The sequence below is a fragment of the Protomyctophum parallelum genome (assembly GCF_964188405.1).
Source record: "Protomyctophum parallelum genome assembly, chromosome: 6".
Lineage (NCBI taxonomy): Eukaryota > Metazoa > Chordata > Actinopteri > Myctophiformes > Myctophidae > Protomyctophum > Protomyctophum parallelum.
The window spans coordinates 29,114,520-29,133,788 of record NC_139701.1 but is presented as its reverse complement, the minus strand read 5'-3'; the positions used below and the strand labels follow the sequence as shown (position 1 = coordinate 29,133,788).

General features: G+C 43.3%; 2 protein-coding genes across 3 annotated transcripts in view; one reads left to right on the top strand and one right to left on the bottom strand.

Moving 5' to 3' along the window:
- Positions 1 to 19,269, bottom strand: part of cachd1 (cache domain containing 1) — a 108,031-nt gene that overhangs the window by 23,656 nt on the left and 65,106 nt on the right. For both annotated transcript variants that reach the window (XR_014569423.1, XM_083767881.1), the window contains exons 5-11: positions 11,229 to 11,355; positions 9,881 to 10,025; positions 9,245 to 9,464; positions 8,442 to 8,591; positions 5,200 to 5,481; positions 4,218 to 4,367; positions 350 to 473 (exon numbers count right to left, since the gene is read on the bottom strand). Coding sequence is in view for 1 of the 2 variants with exons in the window: in XM_083767881.1 (XP_083624007.1) it covers positions 350 to 473; positions 4,218 to 4,367; positions 5,200 to 5,481; positions 8,442 to 8,591; positions 9,245 to 9,464; positions 9,881 to 10,025; positions 11,229 to 11,355 (1,198 nt within the window). In the remaining variant the exon portion in view is untranslated. The remainder of the gene's footprint in view (positions 1 to 349; positions 474 to 4,217; positions 4,368 to 5,199; positions 5,482 to 8,441; positions 8,592 to 9,244; positions 9,465 to 9,880; positions 10,026 to 11,228; positions 11,356 to 19,269) is intronic.
- Positions 1 to 19,269, top strand: part of lurap1 (leucine rich adaptor protein 1) — a 435,521-nt gene that overhangs the window by 406,264 nt on the left and 9,988 nt on the right. The gene's annotated exons all lie outside the window — the stretch shown is intronic.

Sequence of the window (19,269 nt, the reverse complement as noted above, 5' to 3'; positions counted from 1 at the left end):
ACTGTAGAGTATGCTTTAACCACTGGTAGAGGCAAAACAATATTGAAAAAGTCCTTCTCAGCGCGTTTGAGCAGTGAGGAGGGGTCTAACGTTTAAGCCTTAAGACGGAAGCCCATTTGGGACAAAACTGTGGACTCATTTTGGACATTATGGACGACAGAGGAATAATAATTGTTGCACGATCAAAATAAGCGATTTGGAGATCTGCTATTAGGTGTGATTTAATTTAGAAGGCCTTTGTGAATCGGTCTCAGGTCTTAATGGGTTAAAAGGCAGACAGGTGTTGCTCTTCATCCAGACACACACACACAGAGACACGTGACACCTTCATCCCTCAAAACCTCAATACCTGAGAATGTTGTGTCGTACGACAGGGAACCCTGGGATGTTCTCATAGTGGATGATGTCCGTGTGCAGTGGAGGCTCCGTCATCAGATAAGGGCGCGTCAGTGACGGGTGCATCAGTGTGTAACCTGGAGAGACCATCCAACAGAGGTTACACTCCACACACACCACCACACAAGATTAGGAGGCCTGTCACAATCATGAAGTCATCGCCAGATTACACTGCAATTATTTTGATCATTGGTATCAGTCATTGACATTTCTTTGTATATTTCAGCATTAGGCTTTGTACATTTAAGTGTACAATTTACAATTAAAATGACTCGTCATATACTGTATGCCCTGTGCAATTTTGGTTTACAAAGCAAAAATAGCGAGTCACAGGCAGGCGCGGAGCCAGGAATTATTTATGAGTAGGCAGGCAGGCAGGCCTACCTCGTATCGTCTATCAATCTGCATCGACGCAGATTGATAGAAGTTACCGAAAGTCCGAAATACAATGTATATTTATGTTGTAGCTGTAGCTTATATTCTTATAGGCTACAAATGCCTACAATAGTAAGATGATTGCTAAATGATGACAACAATATACACTTTGATTTTGTACTTTCATGAACCACAACTCTACAAGCACTGCACCAGATATAATGGAGCCTACATGAGAGATAAAGGGAAATAAGCGTCAAAACAGAGTCTTGAAAAATGAAGCAAAGATACCACAGCTGCTTGTTATGCGCGTCATTTTCCATTGATTTCTAATTGATTTCAGTAGTTTGGAATTTTGTTAGCTAGTGTTGTTGGTAGCTCCTCCATAGCTGATGGAGGACACACAGAGAATAGATGTGTATTCTTCTGTCTGATACACTTTCTGTCCGCCTTGAGTAGCGGCTATAGGCGGCATATAATTTTAAATAAACTAGGGGAGGCAGAAACGTAGCCATGGGAGGCGGCTGCCTGCTCTTGCCTTTAGTAGATCCGCCACTGGTCACAGGTTCGATTGCCGAGCCTGATGGTCTTTTCCCTCTCTCTCCGTTTCCTGTCACTCGTCACTGTACTATTCAATGCAGGCAGAAATGCCCCAAAAATATCTTTCAAATAATTACAATAGCCTGAGAGAGAACTAGAAAAAGTGCCCTTCTGGGCACAGGTCTCCACCAGGATTCTTCCTCAGCCTAGTGGGAATATGCGTGCACAGTTTCATCGCAATGGGACGCTGCGTTGAGGAGTTGTGGCGATTTGTACAAAGCGGGCTACTCCTGAAAACTGTAGGAGCCAATCGTGGCCAATCAGGATGGAATATGAGAAATCAAACAAACCTGTCTTGATCACATGACTATGGAGATCATGTGTACCGATTTGCGTGAAATTTGGATAAAATCTGAAGGAGTAATAATAGAAAATGTGTTTTACATATGTCGGCCTCCTGGTGGCGCTATAAAGAGCAGATATGAAAAATTCCAGACAAAGGTTTTTCCTTGGCCTCTAGGGAGTTGGCATACAAAGTTATCCACAGATCCGTGCAGTTAGAGGTAAAAACACTTTTCGGCCAGTTATAGCGCCACCTTGAGGCTGAGTTGAAATTGTTCATGTGGCATTTTGTCCTCGGCCTAGTGGGAATGTGGGTGCAATCACGCGATGTGTTCATGATTTGCAGCATTTTGTTTGAAACTGAGCACTCCTGTGAACTTTGGAAGCCAATGTTAACCAATCAGGATGGAGTGTAAGAAATCTGAAAGACCCGTTTCGTTGAATGGCTCTAGAGAGACTGTGTACCAATTTGCGTGATGTTTGGACAAAATCTGTAGGTGTACTGTGCAAAAACTTGTTTTGCACAAAGCGGCCTCCTGGTGGCGCATTAACAGGCCGTTCTGGAAAGTTTGGGGCAGAGGTTCATCGTTGGCATCCAGGGAGTGTGTGCGCAAAATTTGGCATCGACCGGGTTAACAGTGGCCGAGATTAGCTGCTCACGGACACACGGACGGACGGACACACGGACGGACACACGGACGGACGGAGTGCAAAACATACTCTCCCCCCATGCCTTCGGCCTGGTGGAGACAATAACCAGAGATTTTGTTTTGGTAGAAGATGCATGAGATGCACATGCATCAAAGAAGTCATGCATTTTCATCTAACAATGTTGCACTTCTTTAATAAACCCTAAAATTGATGAATCAACAAACAAATTGGAACCAGTTGTCATTCTGTGTTACTGATGATGTTCGAGAAGGAGCTCTTTTATGTTTGTGCGCGTAAAAAGAAAACTTGTAAAACAGCTCCACCCAAGTAGTGATGAGGCCAGGATGCAAACAGAGCACAGAGGCATTTGTGTGTTTAACCACTTAAACCCTCTATACTTACTAAACTGGATATGAGTTGCCATCAGGAAAATAAAGAAAAAAACAACACTTGTTTCAGTACACAGACAGACAGACACACACACACACACACACACACACACACACACACACACACACACACACACACACACACACACACACACACACACACACACACACACACACACACACACACACACACACACACACACACAGTAAATGTAGCATTACTCTTTTATAATAGCTAATATGGATAAGATAGAAACCCATGTAAAATATATAAGATGTATTTGGTTTATCTAGCCTGTCATCATCATACTCTTACAAAGAGGTCACAACATGGCCACTCATCTCGCTGTGCATTTTCAAATATTGCAGATGTTATGCGGCAATCTTTTTTCCTCGGCTCTGGCAGCCTCTGTGTTTACACAAACCCGCTAATTGGCAGCAGGCAATTTGAATACCAGTTAATGACTTTAATGGGAGTCATTTGTCAAGGTTGTTTATTGAACGGCATTAATAAGCGCCGTACAGTTAACGAGCTATAATTTGATGGCGTATTTATTACAATAACAAACCTTTTCAGTATCTAGAGGGGGAATAACTGGTCTCCTTTAATGGTGTAGCATAAAACGCAAACACGACTCCGCTCGGATGACTCACAGTGTGTGCTAACAGTGCTATGGAAGCAGCTACAGTATGCGTTGGAAGTACGTTTCTTCCAGCCAGCCCCTCTTAACTGCGGTGATGTCATTTTGCTGAATGACAGTACTTGTCTGTGGTCAGGCAGTCAGGAAACCAGCTTGTGCATTTGTGTGTATGTGTGTCAGCGTGTCTCAAACGTTTAACATGATGAGTAGTAATTGAAACATAAAGAAAGGGGGGGGGGGCATATTAAACTCACAGCCCAAAAATTGTTCCCGACCCATTGTTTGGGAAACACTGGACCTCTCAGCTTCCATCGGGGAATCTGTTCTGGCCTGCCTTCCCAGGCTGCGCTGAATACTAGCCTAAAGCTATGTCCAAGACAGACAAACCATGTCCGGACATGAGTTCTACCGCCCTGGGCCGTGGCAACAGGGCAGGGCTCGGAAGAAACTTAAGCGCCAAAGAAATGCCACTGCTGGCTGGAAGATGTCCATAAACAGTAATAAGGGATAATCATTATTTAGGAAGTCGACTCAGACTAAATAAACCGTGAACACTACGAGGGAGTAGTGTACATGAGGAGGGTGGATAAACGCACACACAGACCATTTTACAAATCTTTACTCATGTTTTCTTTTCAGCATTTTTCTTTTTCAGCTAGGAGTCATTTGTAGGATTTTCTAAAGAGGATATTAATACAAATGATGTCCAAAAATCTACTTACATCATCTGATTGTGCACTTCAATATATGAATTTGTATTGAATATGCATTGCAGCATGTGTTTAAAATCTTTTAAATGATGGATGCTTCATACAAATTCGTGGCAATCTACCGTAAAAGTGTGCACCAGTCAACACATAAGTGATATGGGTGTATGACTAACCTTTGTTGTCTATGAGGAAGGTATATGATGCCAGCGAGTCCTGGTAGTAGGTGACATCCTCCAGGATATAGGCCAGGTTCACATCCACCCCCACCACACCAAGAAGCAGGTTACCAAAGTAACATGGCCGGCTAACCGTCATGATGAAACCTTGGGGAACAGTTTGGTACATTTAGTCTCCACACAGCAGCTCTGCTCCTTTAATGGAACACTGAACTTCAGCTCATTTAATTAATTACATTAACCACTCAAACCCCATGTATTCAGTGACCAGGGTCCCCTAAAATAGCTTCTAGATCTGCTATTTTCACAGAATGCTCGCCTATTATCATCACAACCTTTATTTCAGCTTGGAGTACAGTTTATGGGAAGGCCCTCATTTTCAATGTAGCCGAGATATTATGATGAAATGAAACGGGGACACTCAGGTGGTAATTAACTCAACCACACCAGGGGGCAGTAGCGATAGCTCAGTTCCCCGCCACCGCTCACTAACATTCTATTTGTTCATAGAAGAAGATCGGCTCCCCAAAAACAACAATAGCAACAAGGTGCTCGTGCGGATCAGACCATTGACTACCTGTCTAGAAGCATTCATATTTAGACACGCGGTCACCGGGAGTTGCTATTGAGCCACTAAACACAGTCGCTCATCCACCGCGATCTGAGCTGGAATTCTCATGAAGAAATGCTCCAGCCCCCACCTTTTTATTTTTCAATGCATTGTGGCTGAAGGGAAAGCCAATCGAGCCCGGAGCTGCCGAGCGACCGAGAGCTTTGATATGCAGTAAGCCAACATTATATGTTAAAGGCGTCGTTGGCGCTCCGGGATATCATTAAAAACACGTTATATAAGCCCTTCGTTCTAAGAGTTAAAATCAATTCAATCACATTTCTTCTTGTTAACTGGAGTTTCATTCGATATTAATTCAAAACCATTTCCTTTCAGTCACAGAAGCATGGTGTGGCGCGTTCCACCTACCGTCTCCCATGGGGTCAGAATAGGGCAGGCTGAAGCGGACCAGGTCGATCATGCGGTTGGGGAGGTTGATGTAGAAGCGGCCCACCGTGGTCTCCAGGTTGCTGAGCTGGTTCAACACCATCATACTGCCTTTGACCACCGGCAGCGCAGCGCTTCCCGACGCCCCGGCCGATATCACGGAGGATCGGTCGCGGTCGCGCATTCGGTCCACGCCGTATTTCACAGAGTTCTGCTCCGCCAGGTCCCGCAGGAAGGCCAACTCCTTCAGACCCGTAACGCCCTCTGAGAGGAGGAAGACAGGCGGGTGGTGGAGAGGAGGGAGGGAATAGAGACACAGTGTGAGTGAATTTATTTAGACAACAGTTTTCCAAACAGTGGGTCGGGACCCACTTGTGGGTCACGGACCAATTTTTATGGGTCACGACTTCCCAATCCCCTTTTCTTTTCCTACAACATAAGTAAAAAAATATTTCAGAAGATTTTCAACTCAACTTTTCAACTCACCATACAGATTTTCAACTTAAAAAAAAGAAGTTTTTAATATATTTTATACATTTTAAAAACAAACATCTAAGAAATCCCATAATTTCATAATGATAATAATAGTTTGGGTCCCGGGCAAACATCTAATATCTCTTGTGTGTCAAAGGCTAAAAGTTTGGGAACCACTGATTTAGATCAATGTGACTAAACTACACAAGACCACTAAGAAGGACTTCTTGTTCACAATGACTGTCACAAAGGAGCCTTTTGAGTGTAGTATGATGAGCCGATGCTTAAAAAGTAGTGTTCGAAAGGGGACACAGAGAGAGACAGAAAACAGCTCTTCAGTAATGAGCACATGACTCAAATTCCTATCATCTTTTCCTTCTGCATATGGTAAAAATGAAAGCAACAACAGGAAATCTGATTGCATATTGTGCCACAACACAGTGATTGTATTCATCAAGTATCTTTGAAAAGGAGGCTCTATTTTGGTTCAGAAAAAGACAATACAGATTCAGGACCAGTGTCCAGGCTACATGACCTTGCCCGTACTTCAGAAGAAGACCTGTTCTGCGTCAGTCAACACGCCTGCGTTATTCCATGCATGCACGCCTGAGATCCTGCATCACCACCTCGCTATTCTTTGAAGCTTTAAACATACAAAACCAACCATCTGTAAAACCCTGTGTTTATCTTTCAAGCCCCAAGTTTACAACACGTGCAGAACATCCCACCCAGTGCGCCACAGCACGGCGGATCAACAGTAAATGTACGTTCCAGACTTTGGACAAGCCCAGACGTTTGACTTTACGAGTCCTGAGGTCACTTGAGCCAGATTTGTACTTAGTTGCGCGCCACAGAGCCAACGCGTTGTAAGCTTGTAGATCGGCTATTTTCACCGTGCACGACAAAGTCTACCAAGCCCTTTAGATGAGCCTGGATCACCATGCAGCTGTCACCTGGATCAGTGGGTCTCACAGCTTATTGGAATGGAATCCATGCCAGTGTCCAATCACTGTTGGGATTACAGCAGAATCATGTTTTAATGCCAAGACATCTCTGGTGACCATATTGTTGGGCGACTGACAAGACGTGGCTTTGTGGGAGGTTGCAATGTCAAATGGACAGGATTGAGGGGCAGCTTTTCTGGCAGACATGGGATCTGCTCTTTTATGTCAGTCAGTTCAACATGTAAACACAATGCAATATTGAGCCCTATAATTAACCCTATTAATTACTTTCAGAAAAAATATCAGGCTCTACAAGCAGAGTTTGTAGTTAGTCTATTTTGACAAAAAGAGATTTTGTGGTGAGTGAAAAAAGCAGTGGATCTAGCATAGAGCCCTAGGCCCATGAAGAAAAACTGTAAGCAAGAGACAAAAGAACGTCACATGGTTCTTAATGACTTTCTGGCAGTGCAAAATGGAAAGTTCAAGAACTAGACTGAAAGGGAAACTGGAGTTGGCAGAACATCTTTTTTATTTTGTGCGTGTACACATGCGCGTGAGAACACATGCACATACACACAAATAAATACAGTGTGGCCAACAGATTGTTGATCACCTTTGACAAACAACAGTTCACATCTGCCAGTGGAAGCAGGGATTAAGACGCACACACACACAAACACACACACACACACAGGGGGGGCTTTGAGCCGAGTGTATAATAGCTTAGGTAACAAAAGAACAAATGTTTTTTCGCGATATGCAATGCTAATAAACTGAAAGGCTGATAGATGTGTGTAACCTTTTCAATGTGGAGTGTTTTAGACAAGCAGAGAGTCACACACACACACACACACACACACACACACACACACACACACACACACACTTTGAAGTTTACCTTCCCCTCTCAGATGTTTTTCATTTCCATACCCTAATGAAAGAATTATTTTATTAATGGTGAACTAATACATACACACTACAGTTGAGGGGAGTGTGTGTGTGTGTGTGTGTGTGTGTGTGTGTGTGTGTGTGTGTGTGTGTGTGTGTGTGTGTGTGTGTGTGTGTGTTGGGGGGGGGGGGCAGGAGCAGACAGATGGATGGATGATGGAGATGAAGAGAGGGAGGAAGGGTGCACACACCACACCAACACACATGGTGAGAACAAAAAGCCTTTGAGGTTTTAGAGCACCTCTCTAACCTTCAGTCCTCCTCATCCCTCTGTGTGCTATGCATATCCCATCACAGACAAAGAAAACCATGTCTAGCACACGCATAATTAGCTTCCAGTGGAAAAACAAACCAAAACAATACAACAAAAAGGTAGCTCTGTACCAAGAGTCAAAATTGTAATTGAAAGAGAACTGCTGTGCGTATCTGTGTACAAAGTTGTGGTTGAGCGGTTTACCTCCAATGACAAGGTTCAACTTCACCATACAGAACTTGTTTTAGGGTACGTTTCATCTCCATAATTTTTGACAGTGACTCTGTTTTTTGTCAGATTTTCTATTCTGTATCTTGGGTCAGCCAGGATCCAGTGCTTTGCATGTTATTGTGCTGCCAAATGTTATAACCAACTAAAGCCTGATTCTTAACTTAATCGTACGACAATGTCCCATGCCAGAAACAGCTCTTATACAAGCTCACAAGGCATTGTGTAGCCATGCGTTGTCAACTATTTTTTGACACAGGACACCACTGAAGTCAGGCATGAGAAACAATACTTCATTCCTCCTAACTCATGGCAAACCCCCAAACACTAAGTCTTTGTATTTCAGTGACGAGTTTGTATTTTTGTGCGAGTCGTACCGTTCATGAGCGCGTAGGTGAGGATCATGACAGAGTTGTTGAGGTGTCTGTTCTCCTCCCTGACCACGCTGAGCGTTGCTCTCTTTTCCTGCTCCGACGACTCCCGAGACGTGATGCCAGATGACAGGTAGATGATTACCATATCTGTGGCTGATGGACACACACACACACACACACACACACTGTTGCATTTGGTGCGAGACTGAATGAATCTGCTGTAATAAAGCAGTGGTTTGTGGCCTTTTCTAGATCAGGGCCCACTTGAAAACATCAAAGTGTTCATGGCCCACCCATGTCACCACTTACCACGGCAGCCATACAGCAGTCAGATGAGTGGATATATACATACCACGGCAGCCATACAGCAGTCAGATGAGTGGATATATACATACAGCGGTCAGATGAGTGGGCGCAAGCATTTTAATGTAATGATCAATCAATCGATTGTGTTCTGGCTAGTATCAATGGAACTAACTAACTAATGGAATACACGCAGTTCCTACTCATGAGTATCACAATGAAAACTACATTTTCAAGATTTTTTAAAGGAACACTGGCTTAAAACATTATACTTGCCCTCAATAACTAAAAATGTAAATGTAAAACGCATACGATATCTTCTTCACTTTAAAAATAGTTAATATTTTAATCGTAAGGGGGGCTCCATTTTAAAGCGACTGGCACAGGTATGACTTCACACGTGCACATTCCCCCACTGCCTACCAGTGGGCCCTGGTCCACAGGTTGGTAAATGGCTGTAATAAAGACACATTGATGAGTTCTCTCCCAGTCACAGCTCTTACTGGTGCCATGCTTGCTGAGGATGCTGGTGGTGTTCCGGAGCAGCTGGAAAGCCTTTTGGAAGCCGGCTGCGTGCTGCGTCAGGCCGTCCGACGCCTTGATATTTGAGATGAAGGTGCTCATCTTCCGCTTGGTCTCACTGGTGGCTGGAGACAGCAGGCTCTTGTAACACAGGTCCAGGGAACAGTAGCGAACAGACTCCGCTACAGACAGAATAGAGATCTGCAAGGAGGCAGCGAAAGCCAATTAAGACCTGACGGAGATTCTTAAAAACGCTTTCTGCCTCAGCCCCCACCATTCTGTTTTACAATGTATTGAGGCTGAAGGGAAAGCCTATTGAACACGGAGCTGCCGATCGACCGAGAGCTTTGATATGCGGTAAGGCAACGTTATATGTTTATCATTAAATATAATGCTAAATAACACGTTAAACACATCTATGGCGGAGTGGGAGGTCCTGCATAATCAGTTAAATCAGTACATCGTGTTCTATTAGTTAACAATTTAGATGCTACAAAAGAGTTACTTTAAAATGTGGAACTCAGAGAGTGTACAAATGTTAAATCAACACTCGATTTTGCCGTTGAAGCAAGCGGCTCCTTTGGCATTCAAGGTAAATTTTGTCCAGTACAGCTCACCTTGTCGTGCTCGTCCACAGCATTGAGGATGACCAGCGCTGAATCTCTGGCGATCTGTAACTGCGTGTCAGTCACTGACGCTCCATGGTCCACCATCACCACGATGTGTTTAGACTGAGGCCGCACCGCCGACACATACACAGGCCTGCAAGAAGAACACACACAGACGGCTACATTTATTCACCAGTGGTTCTCATATTTTTTCTTTTGAATGACCCCCCAAATTGATATGCATTTGGCCACGGACCCCCCACGTCTGAAAAGGTTTTGTTCCAGAACAGAAGATTTATGTTTTTTTTTGTATAAGAAAATGTCCATTTCTCTCTCTCTCTCCCTAGGTGGCCCATGTTGCAGACCCTGGCCTCCACCTCCGTCTGCTGTGGGCCACACTGTTTTCACAGGAGATCCCCTTCTCTCCGCTGTTGCTGTGTGGAGGCACATCTCTGCCCTAACCCTAATACATGCTCTCACCACCAATGAACTCTTGCTCCAAATCCCCTGCTATCAGAGTCCGTATTCCCAGTTTCCCCAACAATGTATAAGACAATGCATAACATCTATAAATCTATTTGTCACCTGAGCAAGCAGGCAATGGTTAAAAAGGGCAGAACTTGTGCAGAGACCAGGGGTCAAATTGGGGGTAGAGCAGGAAGGTTTCATGGTGCAGCTTTAAGTTAATACTAATGTAATAGTAGTAAATGTAATGAACAATTTTGAAAACCTATATGATTTTTGCGTACGTGTGGTCTAAGGCAGTTCTAAATTTGTTTGTAGAGTGAGAACAAATTCAAGGAAGAACATATTGATGAATCCCAAAGTGTTGCATTAAGCAATCAGCACCCATACTTAAGCACAGATTTGTGCTTACACACTTCTAATGAATGAGGTCCAATGAGAAGCCATCACATGGTGAAAAAAGGCGAGTGATGTACTCGCTAAGCCACATACACTCAGTCTTGCAGCAGCAGCATCATTTTGTTTCATAGCTAAAGGCCAGCTGACTGGCTTAGAAACTCCACTGACACATTTACAACACCAGGAAAAAATGCAAGAGCAAGTGCATGAACAACAGAGAGATGGGGGATAGATTAAGAGACAGACAGACAGACATATACACTGAAAAAAACCACAGAGAGAGCTATGAGTGACCACAAAAGGAGGTGCAAGATTCCTTTCCGAGGGCATATGTGGTCAGATTTGGGGGCGAGGGGGTGGCACGCCACCCACATGACCTCTGGGATGCTTTACGACGACTGCTGAGGCAAGAGGAGGAGGGAGCTGGATATGAAGAAGGTACTGGGGGGCACCAGGAAGTACTCATAGAAAGGAAATGTGTGTGATACTGTACCTGCTGCGATGCTCATAGCTTCCCTTGCAGTGGAACTTGTGGGCAGGGAAAACCGTGAAGATGCCCTCCTCTGAGCTGAAGTACTGCCACTTTATCCCTGGGTTGGACTTCAGGTTGTCTGCCAACACTACATATAGGAGAGAGGGAGAGAGAAGGGGGTGATGGAATAGAGGAGAGGAGCGTGGAAAGGGAGTGAAATGAGTGGGGTGTAGGAAATGTGAAAGAGGGAAAAGGACAAGAGACGAGGGAGAGGACATACATGAGAAAATGGGGGAAATACATGCCAAGTTTCACCTTTTCAAATGTAGCGGTAACCTTTATTTAACCAGGTTAATCCCACTGGTCAGAGCAGAGGTTAATCACAGGCTTTGTGTGCGTGAGAATGAGAGAGCAAAGACACTCACATGACATGTGCTGCACTTGCATTCCATGTGTGCATATGTCATGCTTGATGCTGAATGAAGATGATATTCTTTAGCTGGAATAATTTGCCTTAATGTGTTGCAGTCACATTTTGTATCACAATGTAAAATATGTGGTGCTTAAATGATTAAACACCATCTTTTTGTTTATTTCTTAGTATCCATTCCCTGTAAAATAAATACTTCTGGTACATAGAATAAGTGGGGAGAATAATTTGTGCCCCAACGATAATATTGACAGCGCAACTATCTACAAGAATTCAATACAGAAATATTCACCTTCTACTTGGTGGAAACACATGTTTTATACTATTATATTAAGAGTTTCAACTTACACCAGTCTCTAGTCTCTACCAAATCAACAATTTGCCTGAAGGTACTGTAAGATCATATTTCAATCAGCTACTTCTGTTTGAGTATGGTGATGATTAATTATTTTCATAGGAAGTGAAAACTCTGTCTGTAATTTATTTAAGTGCATCCTGGCAAAGACAATCACAGCTTTCGACACCTTCCGCTACATCACACCTCTATCATTTTATGTAGGAAATCAATTTTCAACTTGCTACACAAATGTAGAGCTGTCAAATCCTTTGAACTAGCTTAACTGAATTCCTAAAACAAAACAAGTATGACCAGTCTGACCATACAGGCTGTGAATCAACGCCAATGTATGCATCAGTGCTTCACTGACATTTATGAATATATTACAATGACGCAGGCCAACTTAACAGCATCCTCTGCCAAAGTCGCTGAGCCAACAAACCATTTTTGTGGGTCACAGAGTCAACAGTATCTTCACAGAGATCCAATCACAAAGACTGCAGCTTCCTGTCTGCTCAATGCAACACAAAACAGCCTTTCACTTCAAAGATGAAGAGATGGAGGGAGGGAAAGGACACAAATAGAAGCTGGATTCCTTAACCAGGGCAACAACTATTAGAACGAGAGGGAGACAGAGAGAGAGTGAAAGAATGTCTAAGATAACAGTAGATGGTGATGTAACGGTTAAAACTAATAAAACACAGGAATGTAGGCCCACACTGGCATCTAATCTCCTGAATATGAGTCCAGTCTACTGAGCAGCACTGAAAATGATAGAGCATTTGAGGCACTGAGGCACATCCACTATAAACAAACAACATGGACTTTCTAGTGGCCAGACTATACACAGCAACCTGGGTGGATTAAATATTTTCAAGAAATTATAGGCATACAATAATTGTACATTGTACATTGCATGAATGGTAAATGGTAAATGGTGGCATTTATATAGCGCCTTTATCCAAGGCGCTTTTACAGAGATTGTGCATTACATTCACCCATTCACACACACATTCATACACTGATGGCAGCGGAAACCATGCAAGGCACCAACTAGCACATCGGGAGCAATTAGGGGTTCAGTGTCTTGCTCAAGGACACTTCGACAGTAACTCTGGGGGAGCCCGGGTTCGAACTGGCAACCTTACGGTTACCATCCAGGCACTCTACCCCTGAGCCACCACCGCCCATTTCATATTTCAAAATATATCATCAAATATTATATTTCATTTGTGCCCAATTTTACAGCATGCTTATTAGCAAAATATTTATTTGGACAGGTGAGCAAAAACTAAAAAGCCAAGGAAGAAGTACTACGCACAGTTAGATGATAGGATGATAGATGGTAGATAGGATGATAGATGACACATACTGTAGATCGATCCATCCATACAGTATGTATCATCTATCATCTCAAAGTTGGTATTGTGACTTTATATATTGCCAGATGCTTGCATGAGAGGGGGAGAGTCGGCCCAATGGAGTTGGACTTATTATTATTATTATTTTTTTAACTTTTTAAATCTTTTCATTGGTTAACATTTTTTTAACCAACACACCGACGTAAAGGGTGTTCAATGGCATCGATTTACGGGGAGAAAAGAAAAAATAGTTATCTGGTTTCTGCCGGACAGCGATGATATAATAGATTTAAGAAGCCCATTTTTGAGGGGCAGTGGGTTATTATTGCACTGCAGTATGCTTGCTAGTCTGCTGCGCAGCACATCATGCTAGTCCCTCCATCCATCTCTGAGACTGGTATAAACAGGAACCACTCAGCAGTGTTGACAGCTGAAGAGGGCTCTGTACACATCTATGTTATACATCTGCCTCCAGTGTTTAGAAAGCTCTACAAATGTACACATTTTTTACCTTTGGGACAACTGCCAAGCGGTCAACATGTCTACTGGGCTCAAATGAAAAAACCTGGATACGTATGCATTATGTGCAACAGTTTTTAATTATTCATTAGTTTAGTTTGATTTCAGTTTAGCTTTAATAGTGTATCTATCCATTGTGAGAAAAGCTATATTTTAGCTGAAAAGGGTAGGATGAATTGCACGCCATCAGATATGATGGTGGAAAAACAAACAAACAGTTTAGTTTGTTTTACTTGGTTTTCGTTCCTTTTAAAAACGCTTGTCATGCATGCACAAACACACTGGCATTGAGGCAGATCGACACACACACACACACACACACACACACACACACACACACACACACACACACACACACACACACACACACACACACACACACACACACACACACACACACACACACACACACACACACACACACACACACACACACACACACACACACACACACACACACACACACACACACACACACACACACACACACACACACACACACAAACAATGTGAGGTTGGGGGCATCTTTCATGGGAGCTGGGAGTGAGTTCCATAGGCAGGGGGAATCACTGAGAAGTCCCTGTCACCCCAAGTTTGTTTCTTTGTCTTGGGGATGTCGAGGAGGTTGGCATTACCCGACCTGAGGGAGCGGGAGGGGGGAGTTCAGAAATAGCGGAGAGTTGTTGAGGGCCTTGTAAGTGGTGATCATTATCTTGAAATCTATTCTGTGTTTGACTGGGAGCAAGTGATGGTCATGGAGGAATGGGCTGGATCGGGTTCTGGTGAGCAGGCGGGCGGCAGGGTTTTGGTGGTAGAGATGTGTGTTATCAGCATAAAGGCGGTTAATTCGAGTGATGCAGGCGCTAAAAAAAAGTTCACCAAAATCGAGGTCAAAACGCCTGCAGATGCTTGCACCAACGAATGAACCCACGTGCGACAATTTCACGGGACTGCACTGGGAAATACGCTTGCATAATCGCCCCTCAACTTCTCCACACGTCCAAAATAAACGCATGCCTCTCATTGAAAATGAATTACCAAGATGTATGAGTCGTTTCCCATCTGAAAAGGCCTTAACAGTGGAAACGGAGGACATGTCTGCGAAGTAATTGTAATTGGGGAGCATGTATACGATTAAGAGGAGAGGACCATGTACTGACCCTTGGGGGGCGCCATAGGGGACAGGAGATGTGAATTATTGGCAGTTGTTAATGGAGATGAATTGACGAATCAGTGAGGTATGATTTGAACAAGGAGAGGGCAGTATCAGTGATTTGAGGCATGAGAATGGTGTACATTTGTGTTAATCACACAAAGATACCAGAGCCCAACCCACTTATTAAAACCCAAATGTTAATTTATCCATTTGTAACTCTGAGATTGTACAAATGTAACCTCAAAATTAACATGCATTTCAATCGACACCCTGGTCTGTCTAGATTTTCCCTGTCTTCCCAGTCGTAGAATAGATCATCGATTGCCGTCCCACATAATATCTCCCTCTGCCTTCCCAGATTCGCTATCCTAACAGCATGGAGAACCAAAGCAAAAGACAGAACAGGAGGTGGAAAACAACTCTCCGCTCAATGTACACACATGTGATGTGACCAACGGCGTTCCCATCTGAACCCCACCCTCTCCTTCATTCATCACTCTCCAACACACAATTCAAAGGGCTTTATTGGCATGAGAAAACATACGTTTACATTGCCAAAGCATGAACACACACACACACACACACACACACACACACACACACACACACACACACACACACACACACACACACACACACACACACACACACACACACACACACACACACACACACACACACACACACACACACACACACACACACACACACACACACACACACACACACACACACACACACACACACACACTTTTGTTTAGACTGGGCCAAGAGAAATGAGAGAGGATGAATGCGTGTGGGGAGTGTAAGGGGTCAAGGAGGCCTGAGAGTGAAGGAGAAGTAGAAGGAGGAGGTGTGTAGGGGTGGGAGGGTGTTGGGGTAACATGAACTCCCTGCGACTGGCCGCAAGGAAAACAAAGCCCCCGGCCAGCGGTGATATACGAATGGTGGCAGCTATCATGGAAGGTGGCAGGAGAGACGGACTGGCTGGAATGTGTTGTGGAGGGGGAGAGACAGATAGATAAAGGAATACAGACTGACACAGAGAGACGAAGAGGTAGAGACTAGAGAGAGAATTATAGAGAGACATAGAGGGAGAGTGAGATGCCGGGGCGGCTCCATGACCAGGGAAGGGCGTAACATTGAGAGGAGTTGACAACGGTAGCGCTTGATTGGATGAGCGCAGTGTGAGGCAATGGAGAGAGTTTCAGCTCCCCATACCTACTGTCTTGCTAGGATAAACATGGTGCACTTGTTTGAATGACAGATAACATTTTTCATAGTTTACAATTTAGACGTTTAGCAGACCCTCTTACCCAAAGTGACATATGACATACAAAGTTTAAGATCAGAGGGAAGCGGCATGAACCCTAGTGAATCAACAACAGGGATTTATCTAAATGGGCAAGTAAGTACTGATATGAATAAAATAAGGAGCATTAGGGGATGAGGTATAAACAAAGACCCCCAGTTTGAATTAGGCTACATAGACCCATTTGAGACCATTTTAGTATATTTCACTGCTTGTAACTGTGAGTAGTGACGAACAAACCATCTTGATTCTAGGAGTAACATTTGTCAGTGGAATTGCATGCGAGCAGAGGATTTGGGTGTCTAATAAGTGGTAATGCAGAACACTGCAATTGTTCTCAACAATAATGCTTCATTTATGCTTTGCTGTAGCCTGTATGAAGTGTCACACGCTGAAAATAGCTGGTCTACAAGCTTACACAAAGTGTTGCACTTGCAATGCTATTTTCGGTACAATCCAACAAAGTATAAAACAATATTGTCTCATTAAATGTTTTGGTCTGAATTTTGAAATATGCTTTTTGACTATCATTTTAGTCTATGGGAGCGGGAGGTGGAGAGTAGACAAGACGAGGGTGGTAGGAGAAAGAACAAATGTAATGGTAGCGATTTCCTGACCTAGATAATACGTGCATGTGTGTACTGTAAGTCTTCATATGTGTGTAAACATACTGTGTGAGCGTTCAAGAGACTGGAGGCTGGATTTTGAAGATGCATTTTACAATGGGGTAATACATAAATTGCCCTCGCTCTGCGCACATTCGTATTATGAAAGGCATATCGGCCCGTGTTGAACGCACACACATATGGCATACGGCGTTCCTGAATATTTTAGCATTGTGGGAGTGTCCATATGTTAATTATTTTCGCTTTGCGCAATTTGCTATTAAGCCCCTTGACCTAAAAACACTTGGCGCATAACGATTAGACGTGGGTCTGACCACCTCATAAACGCAAAAAGCACTGTTTGATTGTACACTTTCCCATGTCAAGGATCCCCAGATGAATGCATTTGCCCAACTAAGAACGGCTAATCCAAAAATTCAATTAAAAATTTCCAAGATTACTTTTGAAAATAGCAGATCTATACCAGCTCACAATGCATCACATTCATTCATTAAAATTATGAACTCTGACTGCAGGGGGATATATATAATGATCATTATAACAATGTGCAAGAACATATTTAAAAAGAAGGAAGAACTTTATATTTGTGGACAATCAAAATATGTTTTTTTATTTGAATGTGGTGTCATTAAAATTAATCTGGATATGGCAGACTCACTATCTAGAAAATAAAAACATGGCACTTCATTTAAAATAGGTTACAGACCCCTGTTATATGCGCTTATTTTTATAGACCTATTTACTTGTTTCTATGAGACATGGCAACAGCCTCTTTTGCGTCTTTTTTTTGTAAAATGTTGAGATTAGAAACGGCCATAATTCTTTCATTTCTCAACCTTAAAAATAAATAAAAACATCTCCATAATCCGTGGGAAGTTTGCTTTCATATGCTGTATCACACCCGATTCAAGTCTTCTTCAATAAAATGCTAAGAGCGAAGACCATATACCATCGGGGCCACAGGCACAGCATTAAGCAGCAGCATTCAACTCATTCCTTCATCATGACTTGAATGAAATAAAATATAATAAACGTTATTTTACTGGTGTTTTTCAATAGAAACAAATTATTTTGAGGCATAAAGGTGACAGCATGCAGTGCAATAGGAATAATTAACCCAAATGTGACAAAGTCATGTCATGTCTTCTATGGTGCCAGCCTGAAGAAATGTAATACCACGATCCCCAAAGTGCGCATTCCGTATGTGACATCAGCTGACTGGTAAAGAGAAAAGTACGGACATGTTGATTGGGTACGTCTCAAACACGCCTTAAACACACCCATGACTAATTCAAGGCCGTTTTGCGCAATCCACGGGGTGTCGAAAGCGCTTCTTAACATGCCCAAAATTGCAATATGACATACAACACGCCCCCAGCTCATAAAACTGTATGTATTACCCCATTGAAAAACGCATCTTCAAAATCCAGCCCAAAGGGAGGGATATACATTTGTGTTTGTGCACAATTGTATATGTTTACGGTTATGATCATATTATGTAGTAAGACCATTTAATAGCCAAATACCGAGTTCTCTGGTACAAAATAAAAGATTACAGAATGAGGCCGTGCCATGGCAGGAAAACTGAGAAACCGGGGATGTGGTGGTGTGACGGCCCTGCCCCCTCTGCATCACTGTAGGCTAGCCAGCAACCTCTGTGTTGGCAGAGTGGAGCAGGCCGTCAGCCCAATTAATGCTCACCTGAGATGGGCGGAGCTTAGGGCACTATATAGGGAGCTCTCCTGGCTGAGCTCAGTCTCTCTCTGTCCTCCCTGCAAGCAGGACCTGTTACAGGTTGCCATCTGGCTCAAGGGCCTAACCGACCTTTTGTTTGAGTTATGTTTTGCACCAACTAATACAACACGCACCCACCACTCTCCACACATCCATACACTGCAGACACTACTGATAACTGATATCCTCACATCCCACACTTCATTATTTGCTATTCTTTAATTATCTTATTATAATAAATATCATTACAAAACGTTTATGCTCTTGTGTGGACTCCCTGTTTTGCCATGCATCCCCTAGTGCATGACAGCGGGGTTGGGGGGTGCTGGCATTTTCTGGGTTTATGGTCAAAGACAAATTTCCCTCCCAAATCAAATGCAGGCATACACATGCAGTGCAGACACATGTGGTCTTTACATGGCAACACTGTACAGTGTATTTATGCAATCCGACACCTTGACAAATACATTGCAGCAGACAGAGCCAACATCAAAAAGTTAATATCCCTCTAATTTGTTTTGGCAGGATTTCAGATGCGGGGCTTGCGGGTTCTATGGATCTTGAGGTTAACGTGCACACCTATAGCA